This window comes from Mauremys reevesii, linkage group 3 (genome assembly GCF_016161935.1).
Source record: "Mauremys reevesii isolate NIE-2019 linkage group 3, ASM1616193v1, whole genome shotgun sequence".
Taxonomy (NCBI): Eukaryota; Metazoa; Chordata; order Testudines; family Geoemydidae; genus Mauremys; species Mauremys reevesii.
The window spans coordinates 876246-903744 of record NC_052625.1 but is presented as its reverse complement, the minus strand read 5'-3'; the positions used below and the strand labels follow the sequence as shown (position 1 = coordinate 903744).

The 27499-nt window shown below is 47.0% G+C and overlaps 1 protein-coding gene and 2 long non-coding RNA genes across 7 annotated transcripts in view; all 3 read right to left on the bottom strand.

Annotated features, from left to right (window-relative positions):
- Positions 1-13165, bottom strand: part of MRPS5 (mitochondrial ribosomal protein S5) — an 86612-nt gene extending 73447 nt beyond the window's left edge. For 2 of the 3 annotated variants that reach the window (XM_039530369.1, XM_039530371.1), the window contains exon 1: positions 12944-13165. In XM_039530369.1, coding sequence (XP_039386303.1) covers positions 12944-12995 — 52 coding nt within the window. In that variant the 5' untranslated portion in view covers positions 12996-13165. The other variant, XM_039530370.1, reaches the window with a different exon arrangement.
- A 640-nt stretch (positions 13166-13805) lies between these two features.
- LOC120400973 lies at positions 13806-17813 on the bottom strand. The gene is made up of 3 exons (XR_005596204.1): positions 17692-17813; positions 16459-16716; positions 13806-13983 (listed from the first exon to the last, which is right to left on the bottom strand). It is a non-coding gene; the product is annotated as an uncharacterized LOC120400973 (long non-coding RNA).
- Positions 17814-21245: 3432 nt separating this feature from the next.
- LOC120400972 overlaps positions 21246-27499 on the bottom strand; it is a 62822-nt gene continuing 56568 nt past the window's right edge. The window contains exons 1-3 of one of the 3 annotated variants that reach the window (XR_005596203.1): positions 24322-24376; positions 23917-24229; positions 21246-21473 (exon numbers count right to left, since the gene is read on the bottom strand). This is a non-coding gene — a long non-coding RNA (uncharacterized LOC120400972). Of the gene's footprint in view, positions 21474-22534; positions 22633-23916; positions 24230-24321; positions 24377-27499 lie in introns of those variants that run through there. The other 2 variants (XR_005596201.1, XR_005596202.1) reach the window with 2 other exon arrangements.

The window sequence follows — 27499 nt, the reverse complement described above, 5'->3', positions numbered from 1 at the left end:
TGCCTTCACCCAGAGCCCCTAGATGTGAATGGCTGGTATAGAGGGCAGAGCGTTTTCAAAAGGAAGGTATATGACTTGAATTCACTTCCTAAGTCTGCTGACCTTCAGGGTACAGGACACATTTTGTTCTCTCAGGGTACAGGACACATTTTGTTCTCTCCATTGTTCTCAATGGAAGTTGAGCGTATTTTTATTTACATCCTAGTGTGGGGTTACATGTCTTTAAATTTGAGCTGACATAGGTCATTTGAATTTGCTGTTGTTTCTTACTAAAATAAACCACATACTCCAAAACAGTATGCATTTTGAAGAAACTAAAATAAAAATGGGGACACAGTGTACTGATCTTGAAAGAGACCATTCAAATATAGCTATTCATTAACCAATGAAATCCAAAACAAACTACTTCCTCATAAAGAAATTGGATTCTTAAATTCAATCTTTCCTACTAGATTTTAAAAGTACAAAATAAGCATTGATCATTGCCATATACTGTTATCTTCCAATACTATTGATCCAGTGGTCCATTTCTCAAAAGGTAGGGTAATTAATTCACCTAGACAAATGACAACTTATTAATTTAACTGGGCCCTGTATCAGCAGTAGATTTTTAAAAAATTATCTTATATTAATTTAAATTAATATGTTACTTTAAGTCTTATTTAAATGAAAATAAGTTATTTCTGAGGAAAGTTCATTTGATTGCTAAAAAGTCCATTATGAAAATAGTCTGAGCTCCTGTAAATTTCTACAAAATAAAAAGTTCCCCACAAATAGATACTAAAAAAAATAATAGCAATAGAAAAGTGACCTGTTTATTCTTAAAATCCTGGTTAAGTCATTAGGGAATCCAGTATAAGTTAAACAAAACAAACTATTAAAGCATAATGTGAAATGCATACAAGAAATATTGGCTACCATTCAAATCCTGCATTCCTTATACATCCCAAAGTCCTACCTAATTAATAGGTGTATTGGGTGTGTAAAGAGAATATTCAGTTAAATAATCTGTTTATTAGAACCTGAACTAAACAAAAGCCCATACATCTGGTCTAAAGTTTTGTATTTTCAAGCTGCTGCGTCTCTACCCCGCCCACACTTTTTTTTTTTTTTTTGAAAATGACAAGCAGTAAATCTACATTAGATGAACAATTCCTCTTGGGACAACTGTTCATGGCAATTATATGAATGATTTATTTTATGTTTGAGTCTCATGCAAATTAGAGAGATTACTTTTTAAAAGTTAGTCATTTAATCTACAAACTAATTTAATTTCATATTATGTTGTAATATTTCTAATTTCCCTTGTTACACTCCTAAATCTTCCACAGCTGTAACCTATCAATAAAATCATTTCAAAACGGTTTGCAATACCATCCTGCCCTCTTACCTCGTTTATGAATCTTGTCACACCTCAAATACTACTTCACCAATAGACCAATTAATTCTTCTCCAAACTTTACAATTCTTCCAATTCAGTAATAATGAGCTTTCCAAATACCTGAGCACATTTTCTACTGATAAAAAAAATATTCCTCAGTAAAAATGATCAGCATTTAAGTAAACTCAGATTTTTCATTCTGCAAAAAAGCTGCCTTATTCAGACAGTTTGTGGGAGCACAAGAGTATTTGATGTTTAGTCACACTAAGAGGGATGTCCAATCAGTAGATTAAAAAACAGCTTTTGGGACCTCAGACAGCACAGACGTTCCGGGCTAGATTTTCTTCTTAGATTGCGTATCAGAGTGAATAAGCTGCTTTGTGGTACTGGTCATTTGCATCTTAACTAATTTGGTTGTAAATGTCCTTCATGGATCAAAATGATCATGATCACACAATATGACACTGTACTGTAGAGCACAATAGGAAAAATGAAAAGCATTCACTTGAAAACAAATCATAGAAGAGCAAAGGAAGCATATTCATTAGCAAAAATATCCCTGCTACGTTTCTTTGCTTTTGTAGATTTTAAGTCGATTAAAAAAAAATTCCACACGCTAAATAACAGTCTACTTCATTCTAACTCTAAAGGGCTCATGGTAGTCAAGAAAGTGAATGCAAAGACAATGAGATCAGGGAATAACAGTGTTTGGTTATTTAAAAAAAAAAAGTTCAAGAGGGATTAAAAGTGAACAGGGGAGTTAGCCCAAAGATGAATCTCAAAAACTAGATTAGCAAGAGAAAGCAGCAGGCAGTGGAATCAGCTGGGTTATCAACATGGAAACTGAATTCAGCTATGATGAGAGCAGGAGATTGTAGATGAGTAGAAAGTCAGTCAAGCATCAAAAGAGGGAACAAAAGAAACCAGATGAACACTGGCATCACAGCAATAAAAGGAAGCTGGACATGGGAGAAGTCTGATTGGTCTCAGGAGGACTGGTGATCAGGAGCCAGCTGTCAGGGGAGAGAAGGCACTACTATTCCTGGTCCTCCCTAGTCCTAGCAGCACTTTCTAAGCATCCTGGGTGAAATTCTGGCTCCCCTGAAATCAAGGTCAAAACTCTTATGGTCTTGAATGTGGACATGATTTCACCCCTGAATGCTTCGTACAGAGGCAGCTAGCTACCAGGGTGCAATTTATGATAACTAAGCCTAGTCCACACTAGGAACTTATGTCGGTATAACTAAGTCGCTCCAGGGTGTAGAAAATCCACCCCCCTGAGCAACGTAGTTATACCGATTTAACCCTGGTGCAGACAGTGCTATGTTGATGGGTGGCCTTCTCCTGTCAGCATAGGCATTATCTGCACCAAGTGCAACGGCAGTACATCTGCAGCACTGTAAGTGTAGACAAGACCTTACATCTAGAGAACTCCAGTCTTGAGTTGAAAATCAAAATTAGGTATCTAGGAACCCAAAGTGGCTTTGATGACAATATTCTGAATATTTTGGTCTCTGAATTGCAGTGGAACAGAGGAAGATACAGCAGAAAAGCATCATTCCCACATCCTGAATCTCTGAATGCTGGTATTTAATATACCCACATACTCCCGTGCACATACTCCCACCGACGGAATAGTCATTTTAAAAAGCAGAGGCAAACAGGAAAAATATTTGTGGAGGGGAAATAGTTTGGAAAGTCACATCTCTATATAAAACAACATTTTGAAATGCAGATATATACATTAGTTGCGATGTCGTACACACTACTTCCTGTAACTTTTCAAAAGAGCAGCACCTATGTCTGGATTTATTTATATTTTTAATTATTTCAGACTAAGGCATTTCCTACGCATAGTCATAAGCTATTCAGAATTTAATTGGGACCCTGGCTCTCTTGAGACAAAGGAGACACATGTTAAGAAAGCAACACCAGCAGAGGACAAGTCAGAGCAGAAAGGAATGCATACTTAATAGGTTTTCTGCTCTATAATAAAAAAGCCAAAAAACATGCTGTCACTGCATCCTTAGATTGTAAACATACTATACAACAGCTAAGGCTGTGCACTAATCTTAAGGCCTGTCTTCACAGCAACAGTTAGTATTCTCTAGATCAGGGGTGGTCAGTAAGGGGAGCATGGGCCAAATCCATACTGCCAGACGCTTTTGAACAGACCGTGAAATCTTTTTATTTACTTATTATAATCATTACTGTTATTACAGTGTGAAAAATGTGTCTCTGGAGTCTGGACCTTGACAAAAAAATAAAACTCTGCTCTAGTTAGTCCACTGGAACTAGCCTAGTGTGTGAAAGGGACCACACTACAAAACAACTCTTGGTCCATGTTCCCAGTGTAGGCAGACAGACACGTGCTAGCTCGGCTCGTGCTAGTGTGCTAAAAGCAGCAAATATGGCTGCAGTGGCTCAGGCTAGCCCAAGCTACCATGACCACTCTGCTGTGTTTAGCCCACTACCTCGAGCAGAACTAGTGCATGTAAGTTCCCTGGCGTTGGGAAGCATCCTACCAGGCACTTAAACTCACCCGTTAGTATTCAGATTTCTAGTATTAGTATACAAGCACTTACTAAATAGTGACACATTTGATAAGTGCTTGTATACAAATACTAGAAGTCTAAATACTGAGATGGGTGAATTTGAGTGCCTCGTATGAAATGAAGATATTGGAATAAAAGGCATCACAGAACCTTGGTGGAACAATGATAATTAACGGGACATAGTAATGCCAGGGTACAAAATCTATAGCAATGACAGAGTAGGTGTGCTGGTGAGGGAGTGGCACTATGTGAAAGAAAGCATAAAGTCAAATATATTAAATATCTGAAATGATTCAAACTGTACCATAGAATCTCTATGGATAGAAATTCCATGCTTGAATAGTAAGAGTATAGCAGTAGGAATGTACTACCGACTACCTGATGGTGACTGTGAAATGCTCATAGAGATTAGAGAGGCTATAAAAATATAAAACAATAATACAGGATTTCAATATCCCCATGTTGACTGGGAACATGTCACCTGCAGAGATAAAATTTCTAGACACCATTAATAATTGTTTTTTGGAGCAGTTAGTCCTGGAACCCACAAGGGGAGAGGTAACTCTTGATTTAGCACAGGATCTGGTACAAGAGGTGAATATAGCTGAACTGCTCAGTAATAGAAACCATCATGTAATTAAAATTAACATTCCTGGTGGTGGGGGAATATCAAAGAAGTTCACCACAGTAGCATTTGACTTCAAAAAAGGGAACTACACAAAAATGAGGAAGCTAGTGAAACAGAAAGGAAGAGTTACAAAAGTGAAATGCCTGCAAGCTGCATGGAAACTTTTTAAAAACACCCTAACAGAGGCTCAAATTAAATGTATACTCCAAATAAAAAAAAGCAGTGAGAAGACCCCCCCAAAAAATGCCACCAGGGCTGAACAATAGAGTAAAAGAGGCAGTTAGATTCCAAAAGATATCCTTTAAAAATTTTAAGTAACATCCTAGTGAGCTAAAGAGAAAGGAGCATAAACTCTGACAAGACAAGTGTAACAGTATAAATAGGCAGGCCAAAGAAGAATTTGAAGAGCAACTAGCAAAAGACACAAAAACTCACAAAAAAGTTTTTTTACATACATTCGAAGCAGGAAGCTTGCCAATCAATCAGTGGAGCCTCTGGACAATAGAGATGCTAAAGGAGCATTCAAAGAAGACAAGACCATTGCAGAGAAGCTAAATGAATTCTTTGCATTGGTCTTCACTGATATAGAGGATGTGAAGGGAATTCCCGCACCAGAGCCATTCTTTTTAGGTGACAAATCTGAGGCTCTGTCCCAGAATGAGTTGTCAACACTGGAGGTTTTGGAACAAATTGATATTACTGTTTAGTTTAAGTCACCAGAACCAGATGGTATTTGCCCAAGAGCCATGAAAGAAGTCAAATATGAAATTGCAGAACTACTAACTGCAGTACATAACCTATCACTTAAATCAGCCTCTGTACCAGATGACTGGAAGACAGCTAATGTAACACCAATTTTTAAAACAGGCTCCAGAGGTGATCCTGGCAATTCCAGGCCAGTATACCTAATTTCAGCACCATGCCAACTGGTTGAAACTATCGTAAAGAACAGCATTATCGACACAGATGAACACAGTATGTTGGGGAAGAGTCAACATTGTAAAGGAAAATCATGCCTCATCAATCTATTAAAATTCTTTGAGAGGGGTCAACAAACATGTGCACAAGGATGATCCAGTGGATACAGTGTACTTGGACCTTCAGAAAGCCTTTGACAAGGTCCCTCACACTAAAGGCTCTTAAGCAGAGTAAGCTGTCATGGGATAAGAGGAAAGGTCCTCTCCTGGATCAGTAACTGGTTAAAAGTTGGGAAACAAAGGGTAGGAATTAAATGGTCAGTTTTCACAATGGAGAGAGGTAAATAGCGAGGACCCCCACGAATCTGTACTGGGACCTGTCCTATTCAACATAATCATAAATGTTCTGGAAAAGGGGGTGAACAATGAGGTGGCAATGTTTGCAGCCATACAAATTTATTCAAGACAGTTAAATCCAATGGTGACTGCAAAGAGTTACAAAGGGATCTCACAAAACTGGGTGACTGGGCAACAAAATGGCAGATGAAATTCAGTGTTGATAAATGCAAAGTAATGTACATTGGAAAATATAATCCCAACTATGCATAAAAAATGATGGGGTCTACATTAGCCATTACCACTCAAGAAAGATCTTGAAGTTATTGTGGCTAGTTCTCTGAAAACATCCTCTCAATGTGCAGCGGCAGTCAAAAAAACAAATGGAATGTTAGGAACCATTAGGAAAGGGATAGATGAAACAGTAGATATCAAAATGTCACTATATAAACCCTTGCTACTCCCATATCTTAAATATCGTGTGTAGTTCTGGTCACCCCATCTCAAAAAAGATATATTGGAATTGGAAAAGGTACAGAGAAGGGCAACAAAAATGACTGATTAGAAGCAGGGAACAGTTTCCATATGAGGAAAGATTAAAAGGACTGGGACTGTTCAGCCTGGAAAAGAGATAACTAAGGGGAAATATGACGGAGGTCTATAAAATCATGAAGAGGATGGAGAAAATGAATAAGGACGTGTTATTTACCTCTTCACATAACACAGGAACAAGGGCTCACCCAATGAAATTAATAGGCAGCAGGTTTAGAACAAACGAAAGGAAGTACTACTTCTCACAATGCAGAGTCTACCAGTGTAACTCATCAGGGGATGTTGTGAGAACCAAAACTATAACTGGATTAAAAAAAAAGAGTTAGATACATTCCTGGAGGACAGGTGCATCAGCGGCTATTAGCCAAAATAGTCAGAGACGCAACCCCATGCTCTGGGTATCCCTAAGCCTCTGACTGCCAGATCCTGAGACTGGACGACAGAGGATGGATCACTAGATAGTTGCTTTGTTCTGGTCATTCCCTCTGGAGCATCTGGCACTGGCCACTGTTGGAAGAAGGGTGACCAGATCGCACGAGTGAAATATCAGGACACATTGGGCGAGCGGCAGGGGTGGGAGAACAGACACAGGTACACAGTCCCGACCGGAGCCAGAGGCACACTGGTCCGCCTGGCCCTGTGCTACCAGCGTGCCCCTTCCTGTTGGGGGTGGGCGCATGCTGTGCCACACAGCTCCCCTGCCCAGCACCCCCTGGATCCACTATGCCCAGAGCCCCCCTACAACCTTTCCACCACAAATGCACAGTGCTGTGCACACACATCCCACCCAGGGCCCCCCTGCGCACAGCCCCACCACAGCTGCCCAGCACCCGACACAGAATCCCCCACTTGCTAGTTTCCCAATACACACAGATTTCCCCTCCCTCCCAGTGCCCTTCCCCACAGCCCCACCACAACTACACAATGCCCCACACAGACCCGCACTGCCTAGTGCCCTGAAACACACAGATCTCCCGCACTGCCCAGCACCCCCCCCAACAGGCCCCCACTGTCTAGCACCCCAAAACACACAAACCTCCCCCCTGCCCAGCACCCTCCAGACCCTCACAGCCCAGCACCCCCCCCACACCTCCCAGACACTCACCATCACACCCTGCCCCCTTCCCTGGCCGCACTCACCAGCCCTGCTGGGAGGTCTCTGGCTCCTAGGGCGAGAGCAGTGAGGAGTCTCCAGACTCTCCATGGGCTGCACCTGCCACAAGCGCGAGCTCCGTGGCTCCCACTGGCTGGGAAAAGGGCCAATGGGAGCTGCCAGAGCTGGGCTTGCAGCTGCCCGCAGCACGCAGAGCCCCCACACCCGAAGAACCAGAGGGACCTGCCGGGGGCGAGGTGGGGAGTCCTGGCGGTGCCTATCTGGGGCGGCCCCCATCCCAGGAAGCATCTGACAGGCTGGTCCCTCTGGCTCCTAGGGTTGCAGGTTGGGTCGGGTAGGTGGGTGGTGGAGGGCTCTCTGCTCGCTCCCTGCACCTGCAAGCCCCGTCCCTGCAGCACACGGTGCTCCTGCCAGCGGGCAGGTGCTGGGAGCTGCCCCGGGAAGCAGTGAGCGGCGGTGCCACAGCTGTGGTCTGGACGGTCCCCAATATTGGGACAAAGGGCGTCCTGACCAATGTAAGGTTGGGATGCAGGACAAGTCTCCTAAAATCGGGACTGTCCCAATAATATCGGGACGCCTAGTCACCCTAGTTGGAAGACAAGTTATCGGGTTAGATGGACCACTAGTCTGACACAGTATGGCCATTCTTATATTCTTATGCTGTGTTTGTATTAGCAGCTGATGAATTGTAACTCAAGTTGCTGCATCCACAGTGCACTATAAACTTCAGAGTCAGCAGCACTTCAGCGTCAACCCATACCCCCTTACGAACCAGCTAACTCTAGCTTAAAGCATCACTTAACTTGAGCTACAGACTTATGTGTGGACGGGAATCAGGTTATGGGAAAATCTTTTATAGGTCAGGCTAACAATGCAGTGAAGACAAGCCCTTATGCACCATGATTCCTCAGTAGAAAAAGCATTCCAGGCTAAAAATTTACTTAATAAAAGCATGGCTACTCAATTTTTCTCCCCCCAAAGTAACAGCAATGGCTGGATATCTAGTCTCGAGATATGTACAAACATGAGTAAAACTAAAGATGAATAAAAAGATTCTGATCTGGATAAGGGAAAACATACAGAAAATAACTATTATTTATGCAAAGTGACACCCACAAGAATTTGTAACACAGCTGTCTTTCTGATGAAAGGCTGTTGTACCCCCACACCCACTTACTGTAAACTACGGCAGCAGTTCTCAACCAGAGGTCCAGGGCCCCCAGAGGGGGCCAGGAGCAGATTTCAGGAGGTCCCCCAAATAAACCAGAGAGCAGGGCCAGCATTAGACTTGCTGGGGCCCAGAGCAGAAAGCCAAAGCCCGAGCCCTGCCAATCGGGGCTAAAGCCAAAGCCCGAACAACTTAGTTTTGCAGGCCCCAGCCCGTGGCATGCGGCCCTGGGCAACTGCCCTGCTTGCTACCTCTTAATGCTGGCCCCGGCTTTTAATCTACTGGACATGCAGAAGAACAGTTGTTGTGGCATAGGTGGGCTGTGGGATTTTTATAGCATGTTGTGGGACCCTCAGAAAGAAAAAGGTTGAGAACCCTTGAGCTCTACAATATCTGCCTTTACTTTAACAATACATCTGTTTAACACTTAGATCTAGGAATTTGGTCATAAGGACTATGTAATGTCTGCAGATTGTAAATCGCTTTCCATTCTAACTAGCATCTCAATATATTCTTGAGAGCAAATGTACTCAACATTCAGGAAATTTATTTCATTATGGAATGTGGTGTTCTGCAGAATCTGAGCACTAATTAATTTTTACAGTCAGCAGCAGTTTAATAATCCCCTCTGCTGCTGTAATTATTTTCTACACAAATTAAATACAGAAAACCATTCTTAACAAAGTCTGTCCTTGTAAGAAGAAATGGTTTAAGCAGCATGATCTGCATTGGTAAGATTTATTTTTCAAAGAGCTATCAATGCTTAGTTAAAATTGGCTAGGTGTTATTCCAGGGTTCTGAATGGAAAGCTCCAGTCTGAAATAACTCCAACGTTCAAGAAGTTAATGTACGTGGAAATCTCAGATGTACTGATCAAATTCCAAGACAGCTATTTTGAAAATATCTAATCTTACTTAACTTTTGTTGGTAAACAAACTTGTTTACCTTGTGTTTTCTATTCCATATTTCTTCTGCACAGAAACTAATATACAAACTGTTGTGTTTTGAACAGAAAGAATACACTAAGCACGGAAATCCCAAAGTAACACCCAGTGCAGTTATCCACAACTGTGCAGTTATTTCACAATAACTTGCAGTTTTTTACATCATCTCATACACTCCAGAAAGCCACAAGTGCTCAGTCAATGTGAAGCTTTGAAGCCCACTGGTACAAACTACTCCTTTTTATTAAGAACGTGAACTTTTATGATGAAACTTGAGCAATTTGCCTTCTCCTTAGGAAATGCAAGTTTAAAACACAAGCATGTGGCAGGGTACACCACCTGTGGGGGCCCTCATGGGGACAGGAGGATGGTCAGATCAGAAAGCCCTAGAGCTCCACAATGAGGAGGCAAGCGTTAATCAGCAGATCTAGGAAGCAGCTGCAGCCTTCCCAGATCACCTCTAGGGAAGAAGTCTGTTCCTACAAACGGATGAGCAACCCAGTGTGACCAGATGAGGAGAAAGGTTTGCCCCAACGAAGGAAACACAGTTGGCCTGATTGTAAGTCTCCTGGTGGATTTGAGGTTATTTCTAGCTTCGCTACAGGATGGGCATTACTTTATTTTACACCGTTCTGAGGAAGAAGAAGCAGAAATTCACTAACAGCCTTGTTTTGTTTTGTTGGAAGCTTCCAAAGGACTATGGCTGTAGCCAGGCTAGTTGAAAACTTTACTTTGCCTTTGACAAGGAGCAGGAAGCACTCTCGGAAAGGCAGGAAAGTACCCACTGGCTGTCCAGCTTTCTGAGTCCAAACCGGGACGCCAGAGAGAAAGGTGTGCTGGAGCCTCCCCTCAAGGCCCTCCCTTGGGTGCCATCTCCTGGGTCTTGGTGCTCACCTGTTTCCTATACAATGGGGAGTGCCCAAGAAGGGCAGGGTGGGGCTAGGGGGTAGAGACAGTGGGGAAGGGTGGGATAGGGCAGGGGAAAGAGAAAGGGATGGGGGAGTAGGAGGTGGGGGGATGCAGCGGGGGATGGGGTGGGGAAGCGAAGGGGATATAGGAGTGGGGATGGGGAGCCCGGCACGTGGCAGAGTGGCCACAGCTCCCATGCTCAGATCGCCAAAGCAGACAGTAGCAACTGGCCTCGCCCAATAAACTGTCCCATTCCCAGCCAGCACCAGCAGTCCAGGTACCACTCCAGGTGGGGAGAGACAGCCAGTGCCGCCCCCGCCCCCAATATAGTAGTCAAACTATGCCTATGTTCCTGCCTTCACTTCCTTTATCTTCCTCACAATCTTCTCTGGGTGCTGGATGAAGACATTTTTGTCTTTGTCCCCACACTAAAGCAGCTGCCTTACGTTGACCTAATGGTGTAGTATACATCAGGCCTTAGACTATAGTAACTAGCCTATCACACCACTTTCCTTTCAAGATTAGCCAAGGCCTTGATCCTCTACTGAGCTCAGTGCAGGTGGACCCTTTTGCCCACATGGAATTCACTGCAGGATCTGGGTCACTGTTCTTTGAAAGGATTCCTTCCTGTCTAAATTTAAAGTTTCAAAGTTTAAGATGCATGAGTTATCTTTATAGAAAAAAATCTGATTTTTTTCTAAGTAGAAAAGATGTCTTCTCAGTCACATGTAATGAAACACGGATGAAGGTTAAGGAGCTGGTCCTTCAAGCCAGGGTGCACGTGTACAGCATGCCACAGCACTCAATGGGACTCCGCCTGTATGGATTACTTCCAGCATCAGGGCTCAAGCATGGAAAATTTCAGCCCCAATAATGAATGGTTGAGAAAGCAGGTAAAAAACACAGGACCAAATTAAAACAGCAGTGGGCACTTCTCTATGCTGGTCACTTAAACAGTGCAAATCTGGAAGAACTCTGGAGTGCACACCAACCTAAGCTGGAGTACATGCGAGCGCAAGGCCGAGGCGCAGGGCTGAGGCGCAGGCGGGCAGGGCAGGCACACCACAGGCGGGCACTGCCGGGGCACAGGGCTGGGGCGCAGGCAGGCATTGGGGGCACACTGCGGGCACTACTGGCGCACAGGGCCGGGGCGCACCGCCGGGGCGCAGGGGGGCACACCGCAGGCACTGCTCAGGCGGGCACCGCTGGGTCACTGGGCTGGGGCGCAGGCAGGGCCGGGGCGCACTGCTGGGGCGCAGGGGGCACCGCCGGGGCGCACACCACAGGCACTGCTCAGGCGCAGGCGGGCACCGCCGGGGCACAGGGCTGGGGCACAGGCAGGCATTGGGGGCACACTGCGGGCACTACTGGGGCGCAGGGGGGCACCGCTGGGGCACAGGGGGCACACTGCAGGCACTGCTCAGGCGCAGGCGGGCACCGCTGGGTCACTGGGCTGGGGCGCAGGCAGGGCCGGGGTGCACTGCTGGGGCGCAGGGGGCACCGCCGGGGCGCACACCGCAGGCACTGCTCAGGCGCAGGCGGGCACCGCCGGGGCACAGGGCTGGGGCACAGGCAGGCGCGGGGGGCACGCAGCGGGCCCTCCTGGGGTGCAGGGGGGCACCGCCGGGGCACGGGGCTGGGGAGCAGGCAGGGCCGGGGCGCACTGCTGGGGCACAGGGGGGCACACCACAGGCACTGTTCAGGTGCAGGGGGGCACCGCCGGGGCGCACACCGCAGGCACTGCTCAGGCGCAGGCGGGCCCCGCCGGGGCACAGGGCGGGGGCACAGGCCGGCATTGGGGGCACACTGCGGGCACTACTGGGGTGCAGGGGGGCACCGCCGGGTCACTGGGCTGGGGAGCAGGCAGGGCCGGGGCGCACTGCTGGGGCACAGGGGGGCACACCACAGGCACTGTTCAGGTGCAGGGGGGCACCGGGGGCGCACACCGCAGGCACTGCTCAGGCGCAGGCGGGCACCGCCGGGTCACTGGGCTGGGGCGCAGGCGGGCAGGGCCGGGGCGCACTGCTGGGGCGCAGGGGGGCACCGCCGGGGCGCAGGCGGGCGCACCGCAGGCACTGCTCAGGGCCGGGGCGCTCTGCTGGGGGCAGGGCCGGGCCTCCGGGCGGCGAAGCGCAGCAAGGGGCGCAGGCGGGCAGGGCCGGGGCGCTCTGCTGGGGGCAGGGCCGGGGCGCACGGGGCTCAGGGCGGCGAAGCGCAGCGGGCCACGCAGCGGTAAGTTACCCGGGGGAGCCCGTTACACCCCAAGCAAAGCGGCCCGGCGCGAGCAGCAGGAGCGGGACCGGCCGCCGCTGGCCCCGCTCAGCCCGGGAGCGACTCGCCAGGGCCCGGCCCCCGAGCCACGCACCGACAGTGGATCCGCGCTCGGGGCAGGGAGCCGCTGCCATCCCGCCAGTGCGCGGCACGAGGGCCGGGCCTCACCTCGCCACACCGCTCTCAGGGCACCAGAGCCACACAGCCAGCTCGCCGCCATCTCCCTGCCGGCTCGTGCCCCTCTCGGCCACCGTAACTAGTGGCCCTACCCAGTGCCTGACAGGAAAAACACCTCGGCGGGAGGAGGGGAGCTAATGTGTGTCGCAGCGAACTGTTCCCCCGACCGGGGAAAGACAAAGGGGTTAAACGACGGCCCGCGTCCTCCCTGGCTGTGCCCGCACGAGGGCTACAGGCAGCGTGACGAACAGCCCTACTTGGGGACCTTGTATCAGGACCCCACCAGCCCCGCATAGGAGATGGGTAACCCGCTTCCACGTGACTCCCGCAGCGGCCGGCCCAATCACGTGACTCCGCTGAGAGCAGGTGCAGGGCAGGGACAGGCTTAGTCCCGCCCCCCCGCTCTCATTGGGTGCGGGGCTCGTGGGGCGGGGCTGCGCTCTGTGGAGGGAGGGGGATGGGTTGTGTGGTGCCCTGGGCCTAGGGATCCTGCCAGGGCCTGGCCCACCCCCTCCACCTGCTTCCCCGCCCGCCTGGTGCTAGAACATTCCATGGGCCCGGGCGCCCCCCGTCACCTGCTCGTCTAGCCACGCTGGGCTCAGGCCATGGGGCCCGTGACAGTCAGGAGCGGGGTCTCCCGCGGCCCGAGGGCTGGTACTCCAGTAGGGTGACCAGACGTCTGATTTTACAGGGACAATCCCGATTTTTGGGTCTTTTTCTATATAGGCTCCTATTTTCACACGTGCTGTCTGGTCATCCTATAGTCCATCGAAATCAGCCCACGTGAGGAACCTCAATTACTTTGAGGATCTGGGTCCAAAACCTTGAATGTGGCTCAGTATTCTATGGGAAGGGAGCACAGAGCATGGAGGACGGTTTGAAGCATGCGCAGTGGCCCTTGTTGCTGAAGTCCTGTGAGGCTGCATTCCTTCCTCAAGGGACCTTCCTGGTGGCTGCATGCCCAGGTGTATGGCATTGCTGTGGTTCAGACAGGAGGTGACAAAGGACTGTGCATAACTGTACAGAATCTCCTACCCAAGTGGAGATAGTAGAAAGTATTAATCACAAATGCGGACCTTAGGGTGAGCAAAGGAATCTAGGAGCTTCTTAAACTACAGGCTGAATTGACCAGTTTGAGGTTTGCACCTTCAGAGAAGATATTATGAAATGCAGAAGAGAAAACTAACAAAAACCCGGTGCTAAAAAATCTAGACATACCCACATAAATATAAAAATTCAGAAATTCAGTAATCTAGAAATCACACAAGGAAATCTAGACATCCAGGAGAGAAATCAGACAAAGAAAACCAAAAAAACCCACCAAAAAATCCAGAAAAGAAGCCCAGCATGAGAAATGCAGCGTGAGTTCAGCAATAGTCAGTTGCATCAGTTTTTCTTGGGTTTTATCAAATTAAAGAGATTATTCTGTGTACCTAACATTTCATGTGATCACTAATGCCCACTATGTCCTGCCCTGTTCCTACTGAAGTCAGTGATACTATTCTCATTGACTTCAGTGGAGCACCATTTTACTCACAGCGATTGTAAATCCTGCACTCATTTGAACTGTCCCTGAGTCCATTGGGATATCATTGTGACTTTTGTTAGGACAGCTACTGGTATGTGTATTTTATACATCAAAGACATTTTTAAAAGAGGAATTAGTTCCTGCTTTTTCAGATACATTTTTCTACTAGGAAAATTGAGCTGAAATTATTCAGATCAGACACTTTCCATACTGCTTTTCCTAACTGATAATCAATGGATTTATCAGTCAAGATCCCATTAATAAAAGGCATTTTCTTATACAGAGCTACTGTACTTATTAATTACATGAGAGATGTGTTAAATAGTAATAAATAATTTGTTTTAGTGAATAGAAGCTGATGCCTTGAAGATTATCTGGAATGTGCCAAACAACCACTCATTCCATTATTTATCAATGCTCTATTCAGTGAGTAGCATGATGATTGCTTTATATGTTGGGGAAAATATTGAAAAAGTATAAGAAAAATGTCTTGCAGAGCAGTGACATCATATAGGCTGGCAGAAAACGGAAGACATTTTATTAATATAAACAGGATTTCTATCCATCCTAGGTACTTTTAATGTGCCCATTCTTATAGTATCTAGATGACAATACTTCAGTCCTTAAATACTTACAATGCAGGTGAATATAAAATAATTTCTGATGAGCAAATTTGTATCAAATATTGTTACCTCTGTACTTCCTTTATTCATTTGGATATATAAAATTAATTTCCCTCTCTGATTAATAGTGCACAAGATATCCAACTGGGAAATCCACTTGTTATACATAATTTAGTTACAGGAGAAAAATAAATTGCCTGTTACTAAGTAGTTACATAACAAAATCTTGCTGCTTGCACAATGGCTGTTCAACTATTCTGCACCTTGTTATATTGCTACAACTGCTGTCAGGAAAGTGGAGGTGACTATATTTTGTCCTTTGTCAAGGAGAATTACTGTATATTGCTTTGCTAGCTGGTCTCTTGTTGTCACACTATAGATCGTATGTGAAAAAATGGAGGAAGAGCATTGTTCAGCCCAGAAATCCACTTCCTTGAACGGTCCTCTGTACATTCAACTCCAAGATGCAACTTAAAAGGAGCAGACTCTGTCTCTTGTATGAGATTTATTAGCAAAATGAATATTTCTGCTTGTGTAGTGCGTCAGCACTTTCCTTATCAACAGAACAAGTACAGCACAGGCAACAACCAGGCAAACTCCCCACAGCTCGTCCTACCAAAAGGCTACAGCTTAGACATGGAGGGAGGACAGCTACGTAGTGAAAGGCTAGTCCTTTCTCCATGCGTGTGGAGATGAAATATTTGCATGGTAAAAAAGGGTTCCCTGGGACAAAGAGAATCCCAGTGCATCAGTATCTTGTGGGATCACCACTGGAACACATTGCCATCCACATGTTTGGGTCCTTGCCTGAGACAAGGCAAAGTGTAGCAGCACATCTGTGGATTCTTAAACTCTCAAAAAATTCACAGCAGGCAGGCACACCCACCCACTGCTGGACTGGTTTAACATGACTCGAGGGCCCTGCATGGAAGGGCAGAATGGTTTTCAATTGCAGTCGCTCAGTCGAGTTAGCTTCGCATGCTTGAAAAGCTCCTTCAGGACATCGGCTAACATGTATGAAGCCATGCTTTAGCCTAGGGGAAAGGTTAGGTTCATCTGGCTAATCCCACAGAACCACACCTGGGAGATGGGGAGCAGTATAATTCATTCCATTTCACGTCCATATAAATGGCAAAGAATAGGAGTATAGCTTCTATCCCTGGGGAAGCCTGCTGAACACTCTGATGCTGTCAGGGCAGGGTGTGTGTGGGGACCCTGAGAAGCATTCAATCCCCATTATAAGAACAGAATCTCTGATATGGGGATTATTATGGGGCAGTCAGAGAGGCTCAATACGCCTGCAGTCTCTCATCCATGACCACCCAATTATAGTAGTTCCCCCCCCGCCAATATACCTGTCCACCTCCATTCATGTCTCTCAGCTTCAGGAATGTCAGACTCTCGCTGGGCTGATGGACTTTCTGTTGTTTGTCCGACCAGCCAACTGCAGGACATTGACTGGATGAGAGAGCCACCTCCAAAACATCAAAAGGTGGGCGGTGAAAGGAGAAGGCAGATTTGCAGTCAGAGCTCTCTGATATGCAGAGACACCAGTAAGGCACGAGGAGAGATGCTGGGGATGTTTGGCACTGACACTCTCTCCAGCCTTTTGTCTGGTGAATATTGAAACAGTGTTAGCACAATTATGTTATCAGCTATTTATTTTCAGTAGCCTGATAGATGGAATTCAATTACAGTTGATGACCTGACAGTATGAAAAACTAAATCAGTTACAGTAGGGATGTTGTCTGGGCATATAACTTTTGCAGTTTAGTTTGATCTATTTTTTTTTAAGAGTGAAAACTGAATTGCTATACAAATTTAAAACAGTATTAATGATTGATGTGTGAATTGTATTACCCCAGGGAGTAAGACAACAGAGTGTGATAATGGAGCCTAGAAAAACATTCAAAGACAGACTGTCTTTTCTATTAAAGGATGAAGAGTGGAATTTGTAATGCCAGCACACAAAATATTCAGTGTAATTTGGATTAGTTTTTTGTATCTCTTAACTCAAATGTTTCTCTCTCTGCTCTTTGTTCTGGCAATACGGTAATTTTTTGACAGCTGCTAACATTAATGCTCATTTGTATTGTATATTGTCTGTAAATCTGTATGTTGTTTTAAAGCTATTTCCTGAAGAACACTTTTCTGTCATAATTGTATTGCAAACTAGATGCATTATGCTGCCTTGGTTTTTCCTTAATAGCAATTTAAGATGTGCAAGAAGAAACACGGTATCTCTAAACTAGGGCTTGGGCTAACATCCACTCCCATTGACGCCAACAGGTTTTGGGTCAGGCCCTTAGGACTTTAGATGGGGATGAGAGAAGGTTCTATTTCTTTCTTCCTAGGGAAAGTTGCTGGATGGAGCAGGAATGCTTTAAATTAAAGGTTTTTTGGTTTTTGTTTCCACATTAGTTTTTCTTGAATCTCTTTCATTGCCATAAAGGCTTATAGAAGGCTCAATAGATAAACATTTGGATTACCATCTAGAAAAGAAATTTAGGGTCTTGGAACATCTAAGCTTTGCTCTCAACATCAAGGCAAAGAGAAGGGAAGGAGGCAGAAGCAGATTCCATGCTTACCTATGCTGAGCATTCCATTTAGAGCATTGTTGCAGGTTTGGAAGAAGGTTCCATCTGTGAATGTGAGCTGATGACCTTCCAATGACTGAAACTCAGCTACCTCTGCCCCAGCAGCACTGCTGATAAATTGTTCTTCAATACCTTACTAAAATCTATTTTATCAAAGTGACAGGGACATTTTAAGTAGATATAATGTAATTACCTGGGACCATGTGGCACGGGGGTTGCCAATTTTGGTTAGACGTATTCCTGGAGGTTTCATCACATGACAATTTTTAATTAAAGATTATTTTTTAATTTCTGGAAACCAGGGCAGTCCTGGAGCGTTGGCAACCTATGTGGCACCATCAATTTTTAACCAGAAATGCCACATGGATTTTAGTGGGGAGTTCTGTTGCGGAGGGGGAGGGGGGATAATCAATGGCAGAGTATGGCCACTGAACTGGACGGTTATCAAGATATTATAGCTAACAGTGGATTTCCTGTGAAAACTAATGGCATTTTAATGGCCACAGGTTATCAGGACCTTGATTATAGCCACTGTTAAAGTAATGGCATTCGCGAGTACTGTATTGCTTGTGATGCTGAGACATGAAACCTGTGTAATTCTTTGCAGCTATTTAGAATTTCAAGGTTTTTAGCCAAAAAAATAATACAAAATATATATATATATATATATATATATATATATATATATATATATATATATATATAGGGGTTTTATTTCTTATATTCTGGCAAAATTCCAGAGGGCTGATTATGTTCTACTGACCTACACAGTATCCCCCCATATTCTGTTGAATATGATTTTCTTCTCATTCTGTTTGGAATGGTTGTGTAAGGTTGCTGTCTCCTCCTAAATAGCTGCCACCTTTCCACCCAGAGGTGGATGCACTTCTCTGGTGGGTGAATGGATCCCTGTCTGTTTAGATGGCAAGCCCTGTAAATCAGTAAAAGCCCTGGGCCTACAAAAGTTGTCCCCCAAGCCAGACACGTGCCTGTGCCGACTCCCAATTGTATAATATTACATCTTACTTCCCTCGGGTCTCAGTGCCAGAGAGCTTTTTATTTATTTATTTGGGGGTGGGGGGCAGGAAGAGACGGTGCTGTGTAAGTGTCACTCAATATCACTCTCTTCTTCTTTCATTGTAGATGCCAATGTGGTCAGAGCTGACTAACCTCCTACTTTGTGGCCCTGGATCCACCCCAACCAAAAGGCCCCCCTGCACCCACCCAGACAACAAAGTGAGTTCAGCTCAGGCAGGTTTTCTATCTACAGCTGATACCGACACTTTAGGGAATGCTAAGAAGGGATTAGTAAACAGCTTTTGCAGGTCACAATTTTTAAAAACATTGACATCCAGCATGCACATGACAACATTCTGTCTTGGGATTTATACTGCTGCCTGCCATGAGAGCATCTCAGTGCCTTCCATATAAACTCAAACGCAATAGGAAAGTCCCTAATGGACTTCATGGAGGCTCTGGCACTTGTGTGTTTGGTGTATAACCTCTTGTTGGGTGGGGTTGTTTTGGTTTTAGGTTGGTTTCAGGGTTTGGGTTTTTACAGCTGGGGAAGCATTTGGGTAGATGGAGAAGTTAGCGTTGTGCCATTCTGACTGCCGTGCAATCAGCACTGCATGCCATAAACACGGGGGAACTTGAGATTTGTATCCAACACCCTGGAAGAGTCTGTATTTGCTTTCCTGTGCTTCCCCCAGAAGAGGAAGAAGCCTTGTCTGTAAATTCTGTTTCTCTGCAGGTGTTTGGGGGGAAGGTGTAATATCTTGTGCGTTAATATCAGTGCACTTGCTGGGTCTCAGCCGGGCCCAGTCTTTGCAGAATCCTTGGTTCCTCTCTGCCCTTCCCTCGAGCACAGTGGTAAGAGGACAGGGCGCTGGGAGTCTCTCTCCATGCTGAGGCACTCAGCACTGTGGCAGAAGAGGAGGAGGTCTCTGTTTCAGCTTTCGGGGTTGTGAGGGTGGCTCTAGGCCCTCCAGTAATGCTGATCCCTAGGACTTACCCAGGGCCAGCTCCAGACCCCAGCGCGCCAAGCGCGCGCTTGGGGCGGCGTCCCAGCGGGAGGGCGGCAGGCAGCTCCAGCGGACCCCCTGCAGGCATGCCTGTGGAAGGTCCGCTGGGACCGCGGCTCCAGTAGACCTCCCACAGACGTGCCTGCGGAGGGGCCGCTGGGACCGCGGCTCCGGTAGACCTCCCGCAGACGTGCCTGTGGAAGGTCTGCTGGGACCGGGCTCCGGTAGACCTCCCACAGATGTGCCTGCGGAGGGGCTGCTGGTCCCGCGGCTCCGGTGGAGCATCCACAGGCGTGCCTGCGGGAGGTTCACCGGAGCCGCGGGGCCAGCGGACCCTCCACAGGCATGTCTGCAGGAGGTCTACCGGAGCCGTGGGACCGGCGACTGGCAGAGCGCCCCCCGCGGCGTGCCGCCCTGCTTGGGGCGGCGGAAATCCTAGAGCCGCCCCTGGACTTACCACGCGAAGGAAAGCCATTTGACAGTGCAGGACTCTTGGTGCCACTGCCCCTGCACTTTCCCCCTGCAGTGCCCCTGTCTTGGGAAGGAACTCAGCGGAGGTCCTTTTTCAGATCTAGAGGAGCTACTTGAGTTCCTGGTCCAGGGCTGCCAGAGTTGGGATGGGCTTTGAGGCTACTCTGAGCAGCTTACAGAACAAGGGAGCTGCAGCTTTCCAGGTGTCACATTCCCCCAGCCTATAGCAGGGTTCTAAGCCTGGAGCAGTTTCTTGCAGAGTTGCTTTCTGCGCCGTCTGTTCTTTAGCTCTCGCACTATGCAGCCATGGGGGGAGGGGGGAAAAGGGGGTGTCCCCATCAGCTTCCAGATGGGGAGTCAGGAGCTGCAGCTCAGGGAGGAGAGAAGGATTCCAGGCCTGGAGGAAGTCCTGAGAACAGCCTGGGTACGAGCCTGCCTTCTAGGAAGAGGATCTGGGTGTAAGCGTCTAAGCTACAGAGATCCCTCCCTCCCTCAGATAGTCCAGACTAGCTCCAGCTCTTCAGCATAGCAGAGGCGGGATCTCCTGTTACTCAGGGTACAGTGAAAACACAAACTCTTCAGAGTGAAGGAACTAAAACCAACAATTCCAAGCAGTTCCCCGGCCTCTCGAGAAGCAGCATAGACCGGAAAGAGAATTTCTCTCAGCTCCAGAAGCAGCCTGGAATCACACTAGCTCTTTCTCTTTCTGGTGTGCATTAGCAGAGCTGTATTACCTCCCTCCCTCCCTGCAGGGATCCAAGCCAGACTTAACCCCATTACAGAAGGAAAAAGGATGCAAAGTGGTTCTGCAGATACCCTACCCAGGCTTCCCACTGTCACCCAGCAAGAGCTTCGCATGAGAAAGCAAAATATGATCTCCATGGAAACCCAGACACCACCAAAAGCAAATATCAGCCAGACATCCTAAAAGAGGCAGTTCAATGCCACTGGAAGAAGACTATCTAAGGAGGAAGCAGCATACGCCCACCCTACTTTGTGTAGCCATTGAGGATTGTATTTAACAATTAATAAAACTCTGGGACTCCGCTGCTCTTTTAGCTGTTTTTTCTGATTCAAAGAAAGGGAGCCAAACTATAGAAACCAAAGTCACTTGGCCCTATTTTCAATCTCTCTGTCCAGGTAATCACCACACTGAGCACTGTAGTACCTGCTGCGTTTTCCATCATGAAAATGTCCCACAGCCTTCTGGTGGCTTGCTCAGTTCCAGCTTATGCTGCAGTCTCAGAAGCACCCTCTTGCAGGTCTGGAAAGAGCACCCTACCGAGGAGAGGACGTGTGAGAGAGCAAGGTGACCATGTCAGCCAATTGCATTTCCTGTCTGATGTACTGTCAGCAGAGACACAGCATGATCCCATTGATAGCGCACTGAGCTGGGAGTCAGAAGACCTGGGTTCAGCTTCTGCAACTCACCTGCTTGGGTGACCATGGGCACATCACCCATCTCTGTGCTTGTCAACAATTCCTCCCAAGCACCCCTTGCAGCTGGGTACCCTAACACCAGGGTTATCACCCCACTTCCCTCTCAGGCTCCTAAGGACTCCATGCCAAGCCCCATTGACACAGTAAAACCCTAGCTTGGGGCTAGTTTGTAACAAAACCTCGTGCAAAGAGTCCACAGCAAAAGCCTCAAAACATATTGTCCATCTATCACACCCAGTGCAAATAACCTTTAGCTTTCAGTCTGTCACCACAGCACAGCGCTTCTCAAACTTTTTTCCCATGGACCACTTGAAAATTGCTGAGGGTCTCGGCAGACCACTTAATGATCTTTCCAAATGTTGTTTGTACCGTTAGCTAAATATTGTAAAGTGCTTTGGATAAAAGCTATGTATAAAAAAAATTATAGTAATTAATTTTTTTTGTTCTACAAATAAAAGCACACAACTCATTTTAATATCCGTAGTCTTATCTTTCTAATGGATGGATGTGCCCACTCTCCCCCACTGCAGCAGCCACCAAGCTGGACTGGGAAGGGTCTCTCCCCCACCACAGCAGCCACAGAGCTGGGGCTGGGGAGGAGGGGGGTGTCTCTCCCCCACCACAGCAGCCACAGAGCTGGGGCTGGGAAAATTGAGTAAAATGTTTCAACTTGGGAAATTGGGCATTTTCATTCAAACATTTTACTCAAAAGTTTCCAGACTTTGGGAAATTTCCCAGGATACAGAAGCACTGCCCCAGTGTGGAGAGTTCAGCAGTAAGTCACTCCTGCATGTAGCCCTCTCTGGCTTGGAAGCCAGCAGGCACCTCTCTGCTGCCTTCAACTCAACCCTCTCCTGCCCTCCAGCTTAGGGAGATCACCCCACAAATCCTTCAGTTACCTTCTACCTTCCCCAGGGGCCTCCTCCTTGCTCAGGCTCCCTGATCCGGTGTAGCCAAGTGCTGCCCCAGCCCTGCCCTCTTAATTGGCCAAACTGGGAGCACCTGTCCTGGCCCAGCTCACTGGGCCTGCTTCCTTTAAAGGGCCAGCCACCCTGTGACAGCACTTCTGTTCACTCCTCCCCACCCCCGTTTTCTGGCTGTCTCATTAGCCTGGCTCCACAATGGGACTTAACTTTAGGTGCCTATGTCCCATTTGTAGGCACCGCTGCAATCCACAAAACTCCCGTTCGGCTGCCACCTCACCCTGTGGGCACCTAACCTCACTCGGCACCTAAGGGTTTGCAGGAAAAGTCCCCTCACTGTCTGCGTTTCTCCCTCTGAGCATGCACACGGCTGCCTCCCTCTAGGAACCCAGAGTCCTATCGTCTGCCTCAGGCCCAGAGCAATCCAGGAACCAGGGGATGACAGGCGCTGGGTGGCCCTGATGCAGTTGGCCTGGCCGAGGCCATCTAGCTCGACACAAAACAGCCAAAGGGAGTGGCAGGCACGCTCCCTTATAGCCCAGGGGTTATGGTATCCCCTGGGCTAGGGGAGACCCTCGTTCAAAGCCCCCTCTCCCTGTCTATGGGAACAGGCTGGTGTGGGGCTGCCTCAGTCTCTCCTGCTGAACTTCTTTCATTTGAATTGACTGATGGAACATGAATTGGGCCAGAGAGCAGGAGTTACTGTGCAGCTCAGAGGCTGGGGCACACACCTGAGAGGTGGCAGATCCCTGTTCAAATCCCTTCTCCCCCTCAGGCAGAGGGGGGACTGGTACTGGGGATCTCCCAGGTGACTACCATCACCATTGGGCTTCCTTTCCCCCCTCTCCTGGCTGTTTTATATGGAGCTAGGCAGCCTCTGAGTCCACCTAGCAGATTGGGCCCTGCCCGTGCCCTGGCTGGGGGAGCACCTATCTTCCCCCGGGTTGTGGATCGCCAGCAGATAGGCACCTGAGGCCAGCTTGCAGGGAACCCCCTGTCTCCATCACACTCCTCTCATCAGCAGCCCCAGTGGCTCCCCACCTTTGTGAATTGCAGTCTCAGGCCATTCATCGTATAGGGAGCCCAGGTGCTCAGCTCAGGCTTTGTGGATCCCAGTGTTGTTCCTGGGATTTGCTAGGTGCCTAAAAGTCAGGTGGCACAATGCTCAGCATCCCAAGTCCCTTTGTGGATTTGGGCCTAAGCTCTATAGGGCAGGGGCTGTCTATACATACAGCACCTAGCACAAAGGGGCCTTGAGCTCAGGTAGGACCTCTAGGCATTAGCATAATACAAATCATTCATAAGAAGAAGATAGGGAAACTGACTATATACCAGGTGCACAGAGTAAAGTAAAGTACCTCCATAAAAGAGGATGTGGTGTGCTCCAATGGAGGTTCTTATGCAGGAGCGGAGGCAGGATTTGACCGCTCATGATTCATTTGTAGTCACCAACCTAAGCTTTGAACTGAAGCAGGGTTCAGACATGTGCAGCCATTTTATGTTAATTTAAAAATAAACAAAAGTCACCAGTAAAACAGTCTTCCCTGGAAAGTTGTCCTAGCATTTGTGAGCTGTGATGAATCTGCAGGCCAGTATAATTCCATCCCTTTCTCTCCCCCAGGAACTTGCAGTCAGTGGTTTGAAGGTTTCCATAGTTACACATTACATTTCCTACATTTAACAAGAGAGAAAAATCAAACCTTTGGATGAGCTGAAATAAATGATAGCTATTAATATTCATACAATCCAGTTTGCCCACTCACAATCAAATATAGTGACATTTCATCAACTGTTTAGTAAATGAGGGCTGCTAATGACGATTCTTAGAATGACAATTCCTAGAATCTTCATGTTTGGATGTTGGATCTTGACTCAGTATTTAAAAGATGCCTCTACAACAGTTCACTGGTAATATGGTGCTGTCAATGGCTGGAAAGTTACTAGGGAGCTATTTTCAAAGCTTAATACCCAACAGAACATTAACCCATATAAGTAATGACTCATCCCCATCTAAGTGCTTCTTAGCAGATACAGTATTACCACTTATTACCATGCAAAATGCCTTTCCATGAATCAAACAGAAGAAAGCTAATGGCTAGCTATGAAATGGCATTAAACACTTAAGACTTTTGTCATTAAAAGCTCCGAGTCTTGCTCTGCTATTTACTAAATCCTGAACTTTGTAGAATGTCTTCATTACAGGAAAAACACATGCCAGCCGGGCTAAAACAATAATTGCCAAACGACATTTACTATGGGAACTTAAGCGTGACAAAACTGTGACATACCAGCTGAGCTTCTGACCTCTGATACAGTGGTGTCAATCCATAGTTCTGCGGGGCTTTGAGTCACTCTTGCGCTACACTTTGTGCAGACATTTGCATCAATGTAGAGTGAGTGTACAATGCTACCATTCTGCTCTGGGACTGTTTCCACACACCTTACCATGGTGTAAATAATTGTACAAAGGTGCTGGGAAAGAGTGAAAGGGGGTCCGGAAACTGCATTAAATCCAGTGGGGCCACCCTGTATTCACAGTAGTGCAGCCCACAGAGCTGGCTGGGAATTCTTTGTCAAAATGTCTTTTTGCTGAAAAATGTTGATGTTTTCCAAAACTGGGGGTGTGGAGGGGTGGGTGGGGGGTGGGGAGGTTGACTTTCACAAATTTTCCAGCTGGAAAAAAGTTGGAATATAGGTTTCAGACTGTCAAAACAAGACATTGCCTAACTGAAAAGTGACTTTTTGTTTTGAATTTTAACTTTTTGTTAATATAAATTAAGTTTAAAAAAAAGAAAGAAAGAAACAAAGGTCAAAATTGAAACAAAATGTTGTGAAATTATAAAAACAAAATGTGGCCCAATCTAATTTGTTTTTCCAGTTTGTTGGGTCATGAACATTTTTGAGGTTTTCAATTTTTTTGTCCTGATTCTGGTTGGGAACATTTTTCAAAATCTTGAAAATTTTCATGGGGTGGAAAAAAAAGTTCTCTGCCCAGCCCTAATAACCAGAGTGCAGAATCTTGTCAATCAGCTACACTTCCCTGACTATTAACATTGAACAATACACAATGGGCGCCATCACAAACGGGTATTGCGACCCACATGGTACGTTCAGCACTGTGCCTTGGGGATTTTCCATTGTAAGTATGAGGCATACTAGCAATACTGCGGGAAAGGTGGTTATTATGGTACAATAGAATATTCCATTTTTGAAATGGTAACCCCTGGATCACACAGCTGTTTAGAATGAATTAAACCAATGGAGGATAATTTATGAACAAAAAAAATGACATTAATAAGCAAGAACTTCTATTTATTATGGAGGCTCCATAGCTAGGTGCAAGGATTCATCTCTCCGTAATGTACAAACAATAAAAGCGGGTCCCTCCCAAATGTATAGCACTGACTCTCTGAGGACAGCATGAACTTTCAAAGAGTTTACAAGTAAATCCATTGATTAGCCTCTGAGTCAAAATTAATTTAAAAATGGGTCCTTTAAGAAATTAGCATCTGTGTCAGGTCTCTGTAATGGATTACGACAGTTTCAATATAGTTAAAATGGATTGAAATCTTATGCATAGGCTACATTTGAAGAACTTAACTTAGTTCAGCCAAGTGTGAATTTTTTTTCTACTGGTTATGAATATAGAAGCTATAGGCAGTGCACGGGCAATTGCCGCTTTTAAGGCACCTTAATTTTCTAACCTGTGAGTGACACCATGAGGGGAAGAAACAGAGGAATGCCTTTAAAAGTCATCTGTGTGGAACCACAAACCCTAGAAAGGTCTTCATCACTGGGCTATTACAAGGCAAGATGTCTAAAGGGAGCATCTTCCAGCCACATGCTGGGTCTGGATATTGATCATCTCCTGTGGTACCGACTCTAGTTTTCCTCTTCTGCACTCAGAGATGCTGCAGTCTGAGAATGGGGCAGGTTTGATTCAAGGCAAAAACTTCATCAGTGATATGGTCAAGAAAATGAAGCCTGAAGAGAATGACCTCCAAGCCTCAGATGTCAGAGTTACTGATGTGACCTGGAGCTTGGCGGGAAAGCTCTGTGCATTAATGAAGGTTCAATAAATCCATTCTAGCTAGGACGGATGGCTTAGAACCTGAAGCCCATGCCAGCAATTGGAGATGAGTAGGATTATCTGAGAAATTAGAAACAGGACCATTGGACAGCTCTGCTCCTGACCTGCTGTCTGTGCTCCTGAAAAATCTCCCTGTGCAAGGCATCTGTCTGGTCTCTGCTCAAAGATTCCTGGTGTGTAACCACGTCTCCCTCTCCTACCTCCCCACAGCAGCTAAGACAGGCAGGGAAAGGAAGAAGGGGAATGAGGGAGGCAAAGGGGAAAAGCACTGAAAGAACATGGTCAAGGAGGTAAAAACACAAGACAGGACAAGTAAAAGAGGGACAGGGATAGCGGGAGAAGAGCTGTTAGTCTGCAGTGCAGTCAGATGAGGCTGGAGCTGGGCCAGATCCCTCAGGCTCTGGGTTTAGCTAGGCCCATGCCGCAGTCACTAGGGTCGCGCTTGCATCACGTCCGCTCGTCTCCGCCAGCAGCAGCTCTGGCTGTGATGGGGCTGCCGTGGAAGAGCCGGGGACGCCTGTCCCACCCCATGGGGGTCTGGGACGGGTTCAGTAGCAAGGGGAGGGAACAACCTGGGAGCAGAGTAGCTGGGATACCACCACAGGAGGGAAGGAGGAGCAGGAGGGAGCAGGAGAATCCCAGAGAGAGCTGTGCCAGGCTGAACGTGGGCCTGGCTGTGAGAGCTAAGGGGTGCACGGGGCAATTGGCAGGTGCCCAGCATTGGTGAGTACACAAGAGGGAGGATGCACTAAGACTTAGCAAGGGGGCAGAGAGAGTGAGGGGGACGTGGGAGGAGAGGGGAACGGAACACAGCGCTGCGAAGGAAAGTGGGGAGGTTTTAAGTGGGCAGT